The 14,455-nt window shown below is 39.4% G+C and overlaps 1 protein-coding gene across 2 annotated transcripts; it reads left to right on the forward strand.

The window, feature by feature from the left end:
* The first annotated feature begins 1,475 nt into the window (after positions 1–1,475).
* On the forward strand, positions 1,476–13,312 carry gprc5c (G protein-coupled receptor, class C, group 5, member C). Of its 2 annotated transcripts, none has more exons than XM_030755346.1 (5): positions 1,476–1,660; positions 3,974–5,011; positions 6,731–6,828; positions 8,144–8,275; positions 10,690–13,312. In XM_030755346.1, the coding sequence occupies exons 2-4, from the start codon at positions 4,039–4,041 to the stop codon at positions 8,237–8,239; spliced, it is 1,167 nt and encodes a 388-aa protein (XP_030611206.1). In that variant the 5' UTR covers positions 1,476–1,660; positions 3,974–4,038; the 3' UTR covers positions 8,240–8,275; positions 10,690–13,312. The 2 variants fall into 2 exon arrangements, with proteins under 2 accessions (XP_030611206.1, XP_030611207.1); XM_030755347.1 differs by having other exon boundaries at positions 4,001–5,011.
* The last annotated feature ends 1,143 nt before the right edge of the window (positions 13,313–14,455 follow it).

The following is a 14,455-nucleotide window of genomic DNA, read 5'->3' on the forward strand; positions in this document are numbered from 1 at the left end:
ACACCTGTTCAGTCTTTTTCTAACTGTACTGCCATGACCTTTAACCTTTATCATGCTAACTGAGACCTGCAGGGTCTGAGCTGTAGCTCTTGGGTTTTTTGCAGTTTCTCTGAGCATTGCATGGTCTGACATTGGGGTGAAATGCTGGGACGACTGTTGCATTGTGTTAACACACCTGAATGCTCCACACCAGCAAAGTGCGAACACTTCTCCTTTTATAGAGGTGCTCACACTTGCTGATGATCAATTAATGGAGTGCATTTGATTAGCAGCACCTGACTGCTGCCTACCCTCTTAATTCCTATAGAAGCAGTAAGGATGTGCTTAGTTTTTCACATGACTATATTCAGATTTTCTGCAAAGAGAATTGGAGAACAGATTCTTAAAGTGGATTTGTAGGACTAAACACTTGCTGGCAGAGAACTTTTGGTGTTGGGGTCCCTGATGCTGCTGCTGCAGTCTTCAAATCCTCCACTAGATGTCTCTACACACCACTCACATGTTCAGATGGTCCAGCTGCCCTGCAAACATGTATTTTTTAAAAATCAGCTTAACAGTGGGAGTGTGATTTAAAAATTGGTTATGAGCAAATCAAAAGAAAGTGCCCCGTGTTGTGCCTCTGTATGTGGCACTTACAGAGGCCCTTTTAGTGTGAAGAAATGTGACAGTGCCCTGGAAGCACAGCAATAAAACAAACTTTTCCTGTGAGTGAAGGCTGGGGCTGTAATGGGGTGAGCTCAGAGCTTCTGTGGGGAAGCCTTCCAGGTGAAAACAAACAGAAAAGGTGTAATGTACTCATACAGAACTGAGTGGCCCTTCACTGGAGGAAAAAAAACATGCTCATTGGGCTGTAGCGTGCCACCACAAGTGAGGAAACGCTTGTGTTTTACGTTTATTCTGATGCTTAAATTTTACTACTTCAGTAGAATTGTGGCTTTTACTTATGTAAAAAGCCGAAATATGGCTTTCATCACTTCGCAAAACAGTTATTTATACAAAAACTGTTATTTAAACTCTTAGCAGCCACTTTTCCATCTGTGTGAAGGCACACTACTGTATACATACATGCCCATTGTTTTCCACACCAAACTGCATCTATTTTTGATGGGAAAAAACAGGCCTGACTCCTGCCATGTGCCAACGCATTTGTTTTATGATTTTGTTTTTTAAGCATTGCAAAGTCCCCTGCTTCAAATCTTTTCCCGCTGGCTTTCTTTGGTGAGCTGTAACCCTGCAACTGTTTCTAATGTGATTTATTTAGTGCGTGTAGCCAAAGCTGTGTAACATACTAGATAATATATGAAATATTTGCTATTAAGAAAATCATTAGTGGTTTGAGGTCGGGTTAAGTCTCCCGGAAGTGAGAGCAGGTCACTGTAGTGTCCTCTGGAGTGATGAAAACAGCGGTGCGCGCGCGCGCGCGCGTGCGCTCCGTGAGAGAAGGGTGGGAGGAGAGGTGCAGGGGGTATCACGGTAGGCACATTGTGAGGAGAGGCTCGTGACAGGCTTCAGAAACTTTTCCTGTCCACCTCTGTGGAAGCGCTCGGACCAGCTCTGCTGCACTTTCTGCGGAACTTGTTTCTCTCCGGATGATTTACGTCCAACTCGCGGCAGGTGAAGATCAACGAGCCGCGCCCAGAAATCTGCCGAGAACAGCCAGGTAGTTTAACTCCTCACACCCAATACAGCCTTTATTCACGGTTACTGAAGCTTCACTGTGTCCTTCAGAGCTTTACCTTTTTTTTTCTTTTTTTTTTTAAATATATTTATTTTTCTGTGCATTTAGAAAGAGACCCTGCTTCAGGTATGGAAGCCCGTGTGTGCCACTAAATTAAAAACTAAAAAGTTATTTAATGAAAACAATTCTGTTGATTCTAAAGAGATTTTTTTTAAAGTTGTGTTTAGATGTAAGTAAGTAAAAAGTAAGCATTTAGACATGTTCACTCATGCTGTCAAATATATGTTATATATTGACTCCCATGTTTGATTATTGTAATGCTGAGAGATATCTCATATCTCTTCACCTTATAAATCCATTGTTATCAAAATAATTTTGACTCTATCTTGCAATTTTGTCGTTATTAAATAAAAATCGTAAAAAAAAAAAAAAAAATCCTTATTCTATAATTAAGGATGGAGGTGCAGAATATAGCAAAGCTTCAATTTTATAATGTAGAAAAAAAATAGATTTAATAAAGTTCATCCAGATCCATGTAGTCTTGTAGAATTGCAGCATCCTGTTGAGTTCATAACAGCTTCAATCTCAGTCTAATTATTCATGCAGAAATAACTCGATTGACGTGGTTTCCACTTCATTAAAATAATTTGGCTGATGGAAAACCCACTGCTATAATCCTGAAGACAGTGTTTGGTTGCACCAGAGGTTTCTGGTCAAGGCTAGATAGCTATATATATATATATATGCGCACAGGATGCCATTTAGGCCTTCCATATTATTTTCAGTTGCAGTATTTTCTATTTGGCTCCATTTGTTTTTTGTTTTGTTTTTTTACTAAATTTGAATAATGTATCCCTTTGACTTGTAGTCATAGTCAGTGATGCCAAACTCATAGTCAGAAAAGACTTTAACTGGGTTTTTAGTAAATGTAGTACTTTGAGAGGATGTCTTGTCTGTGCTGGTTAAAGTGTGTAGTATGAGAATACCCCCCCCCCCCCCCCACCCCGAGTCTCTGCACATGGTTTATATACATCATGTTCCATTTAAGTACCAATCAGAATGGAGAACCTGTTGTTATTTAATCTGTGTCAGTTTTCTTTTTTTTTTCAGTTATTCCAACAGTCACTTCAAATGTCTTGTTCTAATTAACAATCCATTAAAAGTGACTGACAAAAAGAGCGATTTAATAAACTAGAGGAACCATGTGGGCATGTTTTTTTCCACTGTTTGTTCCAAGGTCAAGAATAAGCCCAGAGTCCAGGGTCTCTGCAAAAATAAGGAGTAGTTCACTTTTATAGTTATTTTACTAGTTTATTTTGGTTTCCATGGAAGGCTACAGGAGTTTTAGATTATCACTTTGCAACTTTTGTATGAAAGAAAACCATCAGTTGAGGTTCTGCAAAGATTCACCAGCCTGAGCATCCTCAGTCTAATCTAATGCCTCTTTTTTGTTTTTGTTATGCTAGAAAGAAAATTGGCCTTGTGTTTCTATTTTGAAATTGCAAACATGCCTTAAAAACAGCTGGTAATTTAGTCCCCATGGAAACAGTTACAAAAACACCTTAACAAATCTTGAAATGAATGATCTAAGGACTTTGTTTGATTAGAGGTCACACCCTGAAACTGAAAGCAAACATATTAGTCATTTTTATCACATTTATGCACTGACAGTGCTGAGTACATGGAGAAACAGAAAATGTTCCCGAAAGATCCGTCTTCCTGATTGAGTAACAGAAGGTCAGAAAGACTGAACGCCCGCACCGCGCTTGTATCGATTTGGCTCGGAGACTGTCCCCGGTTTGGTGTAATTGGATCTGATGGGTACAAAGAGCCAGATACAGCAGAAAGACAAGACCATGACTGTAGAGTCGGAAGTATTTATTCACAAAACAGATGCTCTGATTTTATGCTGTTCAGTAGAAAACATTAAAAACACCTTTGGATTTTATTTGACCACAGTTTTAGGAGAAGCACCTCAGGTTCAATGCACTTTTTTCTCGTTGTGTAAATGCACAGAAACAATCTCTGTTAACAGATGTGTTAATGATTAACATTAGAGTTGGGAAAAGCCCAGAGTTGACATTCCTCTCCCATTTTGGGAGTGTGAATCTCTCCATTTCAAAATAACAGGAAAACTATCTTTTATAGAACATTTTCCACATGATGACATTCAGGGTATTGACTCATACAAATGTGATATTTGCTCAGCTGGGTGTAGCCAACTGTATCTCAATGTAGCTTTGGTGACGTATTTTGAGTCTTTGTTAAAATCTGTCCCTGTTGCATCTGTCCCAGACATTCCCTTTTTGTCCATCTGAACAGGTGCTGCCAGCGTCCTAGAGCAACTCGTCTCAGGCTCCATGGCCACCAACATCACCCCTAAGGGCTGCGGCCAAAATTTGGATTCCATTTATTATAATCTTTGTAGCCTCAACGATGTGTGGGGCATTGTGGTGGAGGCCATAGCAGCAGCTGGCATCATTTTCTCCTTCGTGCTCTTCATCTCAGTGCTGGCCAACTTGCCCTTCGTTAATGACTATAACCGCAAGAGCTCAGTGGCTCTTCATGCCTTCTTCCTGGTCTGCACTGCGGGTCTTTTTTGCCTAACCTTCACCTTCATCGTAGGACGGGACTTCTCCACATGTGCTTCACGGAGGTTCCTCTTCGGGGTGCTATTTGCCGGCTGCTTCGCCTCTCATCTGATGCAGTGTGTGAGGTTGAACCTCCTGGCCAGACGGAACAGCGGGCCTCGGGTTTGGGTCTTGTGTCTTGGGGCATTGGGGCTGTGGTTGGTGGAGGTGATCATCAACACAGAGTGGCTGGTAATTACAATTGTGCCCTTCAACGCCACAGCTAATATGAACAGATCTATGGCTGTACCTTGCGACATCGCCAATGTGGACTTTGTCATGGCGCTGATCTATGTGATGGTCCTGATCCTGGCCGTGGTGGTGGCAAGTCTGACCATCATGATGGGCAAATACACACAGTGGAAGAAAGAAGGCACCTGCATCCTTCTGACAAGCCTGTTCTCAGTGGGTATTTGGGTGGTGTGGATCGTCATGTACTTGTATGGGAATGGGAAGACAGGCGGGCCAACGTGGGATGACCCCACCTTAGCCATTGCTTTGGTGGCAAATGCCTGGGTGTTCATCCTGATGTACACCATTCCTAATATCTGCTGTTTAACCAGTAACAATGAGAATGAGCATGATTACGAAGAAGATCTTTACCCAAGCCAAGGAGTCGGATATGAGACGATCCTAAAGGAACAGTCCTCCAAGAACGTGTACGTGGAAAACAAGGCTTTCTCTATGGATGAGCCCAACCAAGGTATGTAGCCTTGGAGTTTTTTGCTGATATCCTCACTGTTCTGAAATGCTTTTTCTTATTATTTGCAGCTAACTCTTTGTGCTGTAGACAAACCTTCAAACAAGCAGCTTCCTGAGTACACTTCACATGGCATGTAGCTTTGAAAGGTTTTATCTGTTCAGCTAATATAAAGATCCTAACAGTGTCAGGAGTCTTTATGGTTTAAAAATTTTGCACCTGATCCAAAATAGACCTGCAGAGAGGACGCCTGAGAGCACAGAGGTGCAATTTAAACCAAGGACAAATAGAGCCAAAGGTGGTTACAGTGGTTAACATGACAAAGAATAAAAAAAGGAGTCCAAGGCTGAGCATAATTTGCACAAATTTTAGATCCAACCAAAAAGGTAAGGACTACAAGACATGCCCCGTGGTTTGACTGTTGATACTCACGACTGCTGAGCAGCCAGCAATTCTTATGGTTTCAGTGATGCTCTGACGTAGTCTTCTGGCCATGATCTTGTTCAAGTGGAACCGATGTTTTGGTTATATTTGGCCTTCTTCTTTTATTGCCTTGAATATAATCTCATAAGGTTGGGTACTTTACATAGCAGCAATTTCACAGCAGTCTTTTGCAATTAAAAACAAATTTGCAGTCATAGTCAAAGCTATATCTGGGGTAAGGTTGATGACTAAAAAATATTTATGATATTACATCTGCAGTCATATACGACATGAACGTCAGATAAAGTTATTGAGAGCAGTTACGCTCCATTTGTTTCCTACGACGCCAGTATTTCCCCCGGTCAGCTGTTTGTGTGGAAACTGAAGGGTGTTTAAGTTCTCTTGTACATTCACCCTTACAAAGTTTGTTTTAGTGTTATACCACGCTTGGTCTCTCAGGATGAACTTGCATTGATGAGTGAATGTTTCTAGCTCCCAAAACATTAGAAAAAACAAAATATGCTGCAAAAATGTCCTCAAAGGGTTGTTTCTCATCTACATGCTGACACCCCAGAATCTGATATGCTGCATTTTAAGACCTGAGCTCAGTCCGAAGGATCAGAACAGTAAGTGTGCTGATCATCAGGGATCATTGATGGAAGATTGTTCACTGTAACAAAGAATGTGACGTGTCCTTGTTTATATCCCGGAATATTTTTTTTAGCCGGCATTGGTGTAGAGGTCGGAAGTCTAGCTTTAGCTTTGTCTCATGCTATTGTAGGCAAAAATCTTGTTGGTCTGTGGCACAATTGACTTTGCCCTTAATCATTAACTTACATTAAGTCCTTGTAGGCAGGTTACAGTATGACTAAACTGCCATCAAATGTCATCAAGAAAACTCACTCACCACATTAAATTTTACAAGTGTTTCAGTGAGATATTCAGAAGGAGTGCACCTTCTGAATCACTCTGACTACATCCTTAAATGCTGTATCACTCCCACTAGAAACATTACACCATCTGTTTGCTCTGTCTCCATGGCGACAGAGGTGTGGCAACTGTTTCGGGGCGGGGGGGGGGGGGGGGGGGGCACAAAGTGTGACAAAGTTATCTCTGATCTTCTAAAAGATCAGGCAGGCAGATTGTAATATGAAGATGCAAGAGATTATTGCTGGGTAGCATTTAAGAGGGCTACAGATATCACTCTCACACACACACACACACACACACACACACACACACACACTGCTTGTTGGGGGATTAAAAATGACATTTCTTATCTCCATCTGTCCATCACAGACAAGCCCGTGTCTCCGTACAGCGGCTACACCGGTCAGCTGCGTAGCTCAGTCTACCAGCCCACTGAGCTGGCTCTCATTACCAAAGCAGTTGGAAATGTAAGTATAAAAGTGAAACACACATTTGAATATCACATAAAACAGTGCAGCTATAGTTGGCTTCCCAGCACTAGGCAAATTTTTACGGAAATGAGGAAGCCGCAACAGTAACCTTTGACAGAAATTAGTGGGTCAATACAACATGGCATTTATTTTGTAAATTATAAGCCCCATTAGTGTCCATAAGACCATAACACCAGGTATGCTTTAGGGGAAGCCAAACTTGTTTTTTTTTTTTTCTACTTTAGTCTACTTTGTGCAGGCAGAGATCTAATCTGACATATTTTAAACTTCTGACCATAGGTTATATTTAAATGATGGATGCACCCATCTTGTCATTAACAATTTAGGCCCACCATAAGCTATATTTTCCCTCTGTTGTTTTCCTGGATGCTAATGAGGACCGATTGCACCAAAAACCTCCTAATGATTGCTTGGTTGGTAACAGATTACTGTGGTTGCCTGTAATTTTTCCATATTTGTCTGCAAGTGCTTAACAATATTTGCTGAGCACTACTAAACCATGCAAAGATGTGATGTAGCTGAAAATGGAAAAGGTTCATCTTCAAAGTAAAAGTGCCTGAGCGCTGCGGCCGACATGTTTCAAAAGGTGCAAACTTTTCAGTTTCACTACAGCTCAGAGAGCAGCTGGACAGCGTTTATAGGCAAGTGCATATCTTCCATTCAAACTACAACCACACCGATATGCTAGTAACCAAACCAGTCACAAGGAGGTTTTTGCCAACTGGCTGGGAATACACATTTTTTTTCCCTAGTGACAGGTGATTGCCAGGGGCTCAATGCCCAGTCTGTAGGCCTGTGTGACTGGGATTTTAGCAGTCATTTTCCCCAGAGACTGCCATCAACCTCCAGGACCACACAGGAAATACGCATTTTTCCCTCGCAACAGGTGGTTTCCAGATGATTGTGGATCTGTCTCTAGGCCTTTGTCTTTGCCTTATAGGGATCTATATCGTCGCCATGATTGTCACACATCCAAAATGACAGACAGGGTAATGTCATGTGGTTAGTGGTTAGAAAAACCTCAGTAGACCTCCATATAACTTTTTTTTTTTCCAGCCATGAAAGAATGGAGAAACAGATAGGAGTTTAAGTCACTTTTCCGATATGTGACAGATATCTTTTGGACTCTTGTCCAAAATCAAAATATGACCCATTTTTATTGAAAAGCATGAAGATTGTGTTTCATGTAAATGCTTTAAGAAGTAATTTGCGTTCAAGCAGGCAGTTGCAGATGCACCCCCTCCCTATTTTTGGATGTTTTTATCATGGCCCTTGTTATGACTTCACGCAGCACCAGCAACCATCAGGCTTGTCCTTTGACATGGTCATTCCCAGAGCTACCATCGGCTTTGCGGCCAACAGCGGGAGCAGCACCCCCTCGACATAAAATGAGGCCGGGGACACAGCACAAACACAGAGAAGTGTAGGTGAAAACCAGCTCACTCGCCCCCTTCTTCACTCCACAGTTCTCCTCTTTATCACTTGCTTGACTCCAGGTGCTTTTCTTTTCACAGCCTCTGCTCATTTTCGACCTCTCAGGTCCTGCTGTATCCATAGCAACTTCTTCTACAGGTTGACTATGAATCACTTCTTTGTCTGGATTTTTTTTTTCTTACCTTGTGGCGTTCACTCACTATAGGCCTTGTGTCTCCCTCTTCTGTGCATATGCTCTTGGACTGAGTGCACTCTGTACTACTTCTATCATTCCTCTTGCAAGAATGCAAGCAACAACATTAGTGAAAAGGGTAGTGTTTGATTTGTGAGAGCTGTCTTCACTGTGCTTGTCATTTATCTTAAAGTCAAATTTCTCATTCATGGAGGAAGGCAGCGATTAAATTTGCAGCTATGATGACGGGCTCGAAAAAGTCACAGATTTTTGGTGAAATAAACAATAAATCCATGTGACATAATACATGCCTCCAATTTCCATCTAATTAAAACAATGTCAAACAATGTCATATTAACTCAGGAAAGCAGCAAAGTCTCAACTAATCTTACATATACAATGTATACAGTTCATTTTCAAGCACAAAATGCACTTGTTTATAACTTGTTACAACTAAATTATTAGCTGTAAGTCAGAACTACAAAAATATATCTAAATACACAAACATACTTTATGATTTTACCTGATTGGCAGCTGGTCCTCGGAGACAGAGGAGGGTTCTGCTCCTCTATTTTTTGGGAGAAAAGGTCGAAATCAATAAATAAAACAGTTTTAGAGCAAAAGTTTACATTAATCATAAGAATGTGGAAATATGAAGCCAAAAACATGTAAAAGGATGTAATGCTGGGGGGCCTTCTTCTGCCCCCTGCTGCCACTGTTACAGCCTCACTTTTGTTTTATTTTTGTTTGTGACCTTCATCTAATGATATTGTAACAATTTATATAGATAGCAACTCAAAGATGCTGAAGTATGTATTTAGCCATTTTTCAGGAGTGCTTAGTATTTTTGCAAGAAGAATATTTTATATATAGGCAGCTGAACTGTGAGCTGGTCATTAGAACGGCTCATTGCTTATTTTTGTTAAATATGAATACATTTGTATTTTTTAAGTTTGTAGTGCAGTAAAAATCAGATCAGTGCAGCCTGACTGTTTACTCTGATTACACAAACATTATGTAGGAATACATCATGGATAATAGGTATTATTTTGTAAATAACTAGACACAAATAACTGGAGCTTACTATATAATATTATACCGCAGTATGTTTCCAACTAACCCGGCAGCTCATTCTTTCTCCTGACACTTTATTTAAAGATAAAACACATTTTGCGAAATGTATAAGTGAGGTCAGAGGTCAAATGTGTCATGACATTTGAATTCAAGCTATAGTGTGATGTTTAGAATCCCCATATAGCAGTTTCATTTCCTAAAAGTTATCATACAAACAAAGGCAGCAGAATTTTAAGCAGAGTTTAAAGACAAAATACATTTTATGAAAGTTTGACCTTATTTGACCTTGAAGAAGAGGTCAAAGGTCCAAAGTGACATAATATTTAGAATCCCCATATTTCATTCCCTATATGCCTGTGTGTCAGTACAAACAATGGCAGTAAGAAACATAGTTTCAAATAGCTCTGTATAGCATTATTATCACTTTGAGTTTCAGATCAATCTAATTGAAGGAGAGGTCAGAGGTCAAATGTGAGATTATATTTTAAATCTGTACACAGTACTTTCTATATGTAGGCAATACACACTAGGTTTTTTTTTTGTTTTGTTTTTTTGTCAATTTGCAACCAATAAATCATTAAGTTGACGTTGAACACTTTGGTGGATTTAAGGCAAATTTGAATAGATTGTTAAAATGACCCCTCTCTGCACGCTGCAAAAAGTTATCAGAATTTATTCAAAACTTTTCAAGTTTCCATGTTTGCAGACAGAATGAAACACACACACGTGCAGATGCTACTAAAACATAACCTTTGATGGTGATAACAAATAATAGTAACTAATCCATACAAGCTAAAAGTAGCTGTTGTTCAAAATGTATTAGCTTTAAGATGAGACTAGTTTCAGCAATGACGGCGGAGCAATGGAGGCACACCAGCGCATAAGTATATATGCAACAAAAGGGCTTTATTGTTGTTGCCTCCACTTAGTAATACACCCGACGTAATTAAAAAACGCACACAAAATAGTTTTTAGGAAGTAGAGAAATGGAACAAAGGAGGTGAGATGACAAACATGGAGTGGTTCCCAGTGATGGTATAACTCAAGCTGACTATATCCTTCATCACTATGCAAGCTGCACACTTTCAGGGTATATTTTTAATTCTTCAGAGGGTATTTAACACTGAAAAAACTGTCTTCCTTTATTTTTTTTGCAGGGGCATGGTCTGCAAAGGACATCCCAATGGTGAACATGCCACAGCTCTCCACACCCCATCAGAGTAACTTTGGCTCACATCGTCTTATTTGTACTTGCTGAGTTTGTATGTGCTTTTATTCATGGTTCCCTGAGCTGGCTCTAAGAGGAACCTTCATCCCCTATATGTGGAGATGAATGAGAGGTCATCCCACTGATGGAAAACAGATAAACCTCCTATTGACTGATTTATTATGTTTCTCTGGGTATCAGACAGTCAAGAGTTTTATTTGAAAGTCAAAGCGCAGGGATGAAACTGCAGCTTTGCTGCAGAACAAAGACTTTGTGCAATAGTTGGCTTTTTCTGACAGGGAAGTATGAGCTCTCTGTTGGACCCAATCACACAGATGAAAGTGGCATTGCTGATGGCAGAAAAATTGTGGAGGACAATAGTCAAGAGTAAATATTTCACGTGTCTTTGACTTAATGTGATTTTCACTTTACACATTAAAGATAAATTTCCTACTTGGTTTAACATTCAAACAACAGGAGGATTGCATTCATTTAGACTAGAAGGATATTTTGTACAGTTAAGTTTAATTATTGACGTCACTGTATATTTTTTGTGCTTGGTTGTGGATATTGTCAATCACGAAGTTCACTCATGAAATTAAGCTACTGGTTTAGAATTAATGTAAATGTATAATGTTGTTAATGTGCCATTGGTTTTATGTTGCATGAAAGTATTGGGTAAATGTATATATTTAATACTGCTTAAAGCACTACTGAGACCTTACTTTTACTTTAATTAATTCTTGTGGGTATGTCATTTTAAGAAATATAGAAAACTGATATTTTTTTCTTCAATTTTGTCATTCTTGAAAGAAGAGCTTATCATTGAATCTAAAGTTACAAATGGCAGCTTTACATATAAGAACTTTGTGCTATTTTCTGAGCTAAATTAGTACTGGCTGACACCACATATGGGGTATTTTACTATGTTAACTACCAGAATCTGGCACTATATTAAATTTTAGCTGTTAATTACCTTTACCAATAAAAATGTCTATAATAATGTCTATACCATTAGCCTTAAAATTCCACAATTTATATACAAAATTTGTTGATATATCATCAAAATGCAATTGATCTTTTTTACAGAGTAACTGTAATGAAATCTATATCTAAAGCCATAGGCAGTGGATACATTAGCATAAATATGATAGTATTAGCAATGGCGTTCTGTCAGGGCAAGCAAGGTAAGCAGTGCTTGTTCAGTGAAATCTAAAAAAAATAAAATAAATTTAAGTGAAAATTATCTCTTTGTATCCATCCTTTAAATTACAGCCATCTTATGGCCACAGTTGGCTGTTGTCTCTGGAAGCAGGCTTAACTCTGCTTGACTCCAATTCCACTGAAATCTGTAGTGCCTGTTGTTCTGTCCATACCCTGATAACAAAAGCTTTAGCTGGGAAAGGTGAGAGGCCAGCAGCTTTTTCTGGTTGTTTTTGCACGTGCATTGAGGATAAACCTCTGGATTTTGATGGGAGACTGATGAAGATTAGCATGCTATACAACCTCCTGCTGGCTATGCTTTCACTGTTCTGAGATCAGCTCAGATATCTGTACGTTTGGGAACAGAGGGTTAGTGAGTAAACAAGTGCTCTTATTTATCATCTTAGATAAGTTTTCTCTTGCTAATCACCTTAAGCAACATACGATATAGAGGAGTTAGAGTGTCATGTGAAGTTCTTACTAAGCCCTTCAGAACATTAGCAAGGAAAGCCTGTCTCCTACCATAAATGGTTGAATAGAAGAGGCAAACTGAACAGGTACAGGCTGTACCAACATTTTAAGATGACTCTCTATGGGATACAAGTCAGTTGATTAAATGTACTAAGTTTAACCAGTTGTTCTGCTAATATGCCACCTCAATTTACAAGTCAGTCTACATTCCTATCCTAATCGATGGTCAAGACCTTTGGGTAGTGACACCTTGAACTCCAGATAAACAGCAAAAAAAAAAAAAGTCTGGATTTGTAATTTCCCTGTAGATATTGAAAGTTGTCTCATAGTGCTCCAGCCCTTTAATTTAGCTCTGATTATTTAATTTTATTGTCATTTTGTTATATTATCATCTCTGCTTACCTTTCTGTGAACATCACCACACGCCACTGGTGTGAAGCATAGCTACACTGAAGTCGTTGTCATAGTTAAGTAACACTAAGATTTAATGATGTGAAAAATGTACCAGCATGTAATTGCCCTTTATCTGCAGTAGACCAACAATATCTACTATATATTGACACAAAAACACATGAAAGAAACCTTTTCAGAGGAAAACGTGTCTAGCTGAGGCTAAGCAAAGAAAAGTGGACTTCAGTGCCTTTATTGTTTGGAATTACATAGACTGTAGGCACAGATTGTTTCTAATGTACAGCAAATAATAATCCACTTGTGATGTTATAAATCATGTGTTTTCTAATTTTTTAGAGAGTGCAATACAACACTAGAATGAATGAAAATCATACTGCATGTACAATAGTCTGATGCAGGAGAGAGAATTGCTAATATGTACACTACTGCCTAAGAAAGCAGATGGCTTTGCTTGAAACTGAACTACGTTTTGCCACAGTAATACAAATAACATCTTTTTCAATAAAAGTGCAGCCACTGGTTATCCAGTGACATGACTTTAGTTTTTACTATGTTGTGTGAATGCTACATGAGAGAAATAACAGCAGGCGCTCAAATTCGATCAAGTTCATCAATTGGTGCAAACAGATCGATCGATCCAGCCTCGCATCAGACGACCGGCTTCATCAGAGGAGTCTGAACTCATCAAGGTCATCAAAGGAGGCAGAAATAATTGGTTCTGGTCTCAATTATATCTTTCAACATCAAATGACTCCCTATTTAGAACAAAAGAAAGCGGAGTGACATTTCAATCAGTAAATATTAGACCTGAAGGGAATCAAGGAAGTGCAGAGAAACTTCACTGGAATCTAAAACAGCATGATGAGCAAGTGTGTTTGAGTTCACACTGTCAAACAGTCTCACATGGTGTCTGTTTACAGTCCAGCATATGTGAGTCATCTCAGCTATTTAAGTGCCAAATGCCAGCTCTCCCGATCCAGCTCCATAACTCGGAGCCTTTCAGAGTCCGATCCTGCTGATTGTGTTTCACATACAAGAATCTCTGAACGCAATTCCAAATCAGATATGTTATCATTAAAACTACATGTCTTTATTTTAACCTGACAAAACCACTGCCTTCAGCCTGTGGTTGAATTGTTAATGCTTACAGTGTAAATCTGGCTTTTCCATGATCCAGTGCCCTGTCTTCATAGCTGACCTACCTTTTTTTTTTATGCTTTCTTAGAAGTTTTTTTTCGTAGTCAAGTATTTGTATATTTAACTTATTTTTATGGACAACTATTGCAAAAAAAGAACGCATAACCAATGCACATTCTGCAACATACAGGGTGTTGCACCCAGCTCATATTATTCTCACTGCTATGGGTCCATAACTCTCAGATAACACTCAGCCATTCAAAGCCTCTGAAGGCACTTCCTGATTAGATACGATTGATACCCTACCCACGGATGGTTACCCCCCCAAATTCATGTTTACCTCTCTTCACATGGATTTTTTTCCAAGTACTCTGACATCCTTATCTATATAACACTTAACTTAAAACACACAAACGTGTCCACTAAAGTTTAACAGCTTCACACTGCTGCTTTCTGCTTTTGTACTGGTTGCATAGACAAGTCAGGACACTCTG

Source organism: Archocentrus centrarchus, chromosome 19 (genome assembly GCF_007364275.1).
Source record: "Archocentrus centrarchus isolate MPI-CPG fArcCen1 chromosome 19, fArcCen1, whole genome shotgun sequence".
Taxonomy (NCBI): Eukaryota; Metazoa; Chordata; class Actinopteri; order Cichliformes; family Cichlidae; genus Archocentrus; species Archocentrus centrarchus.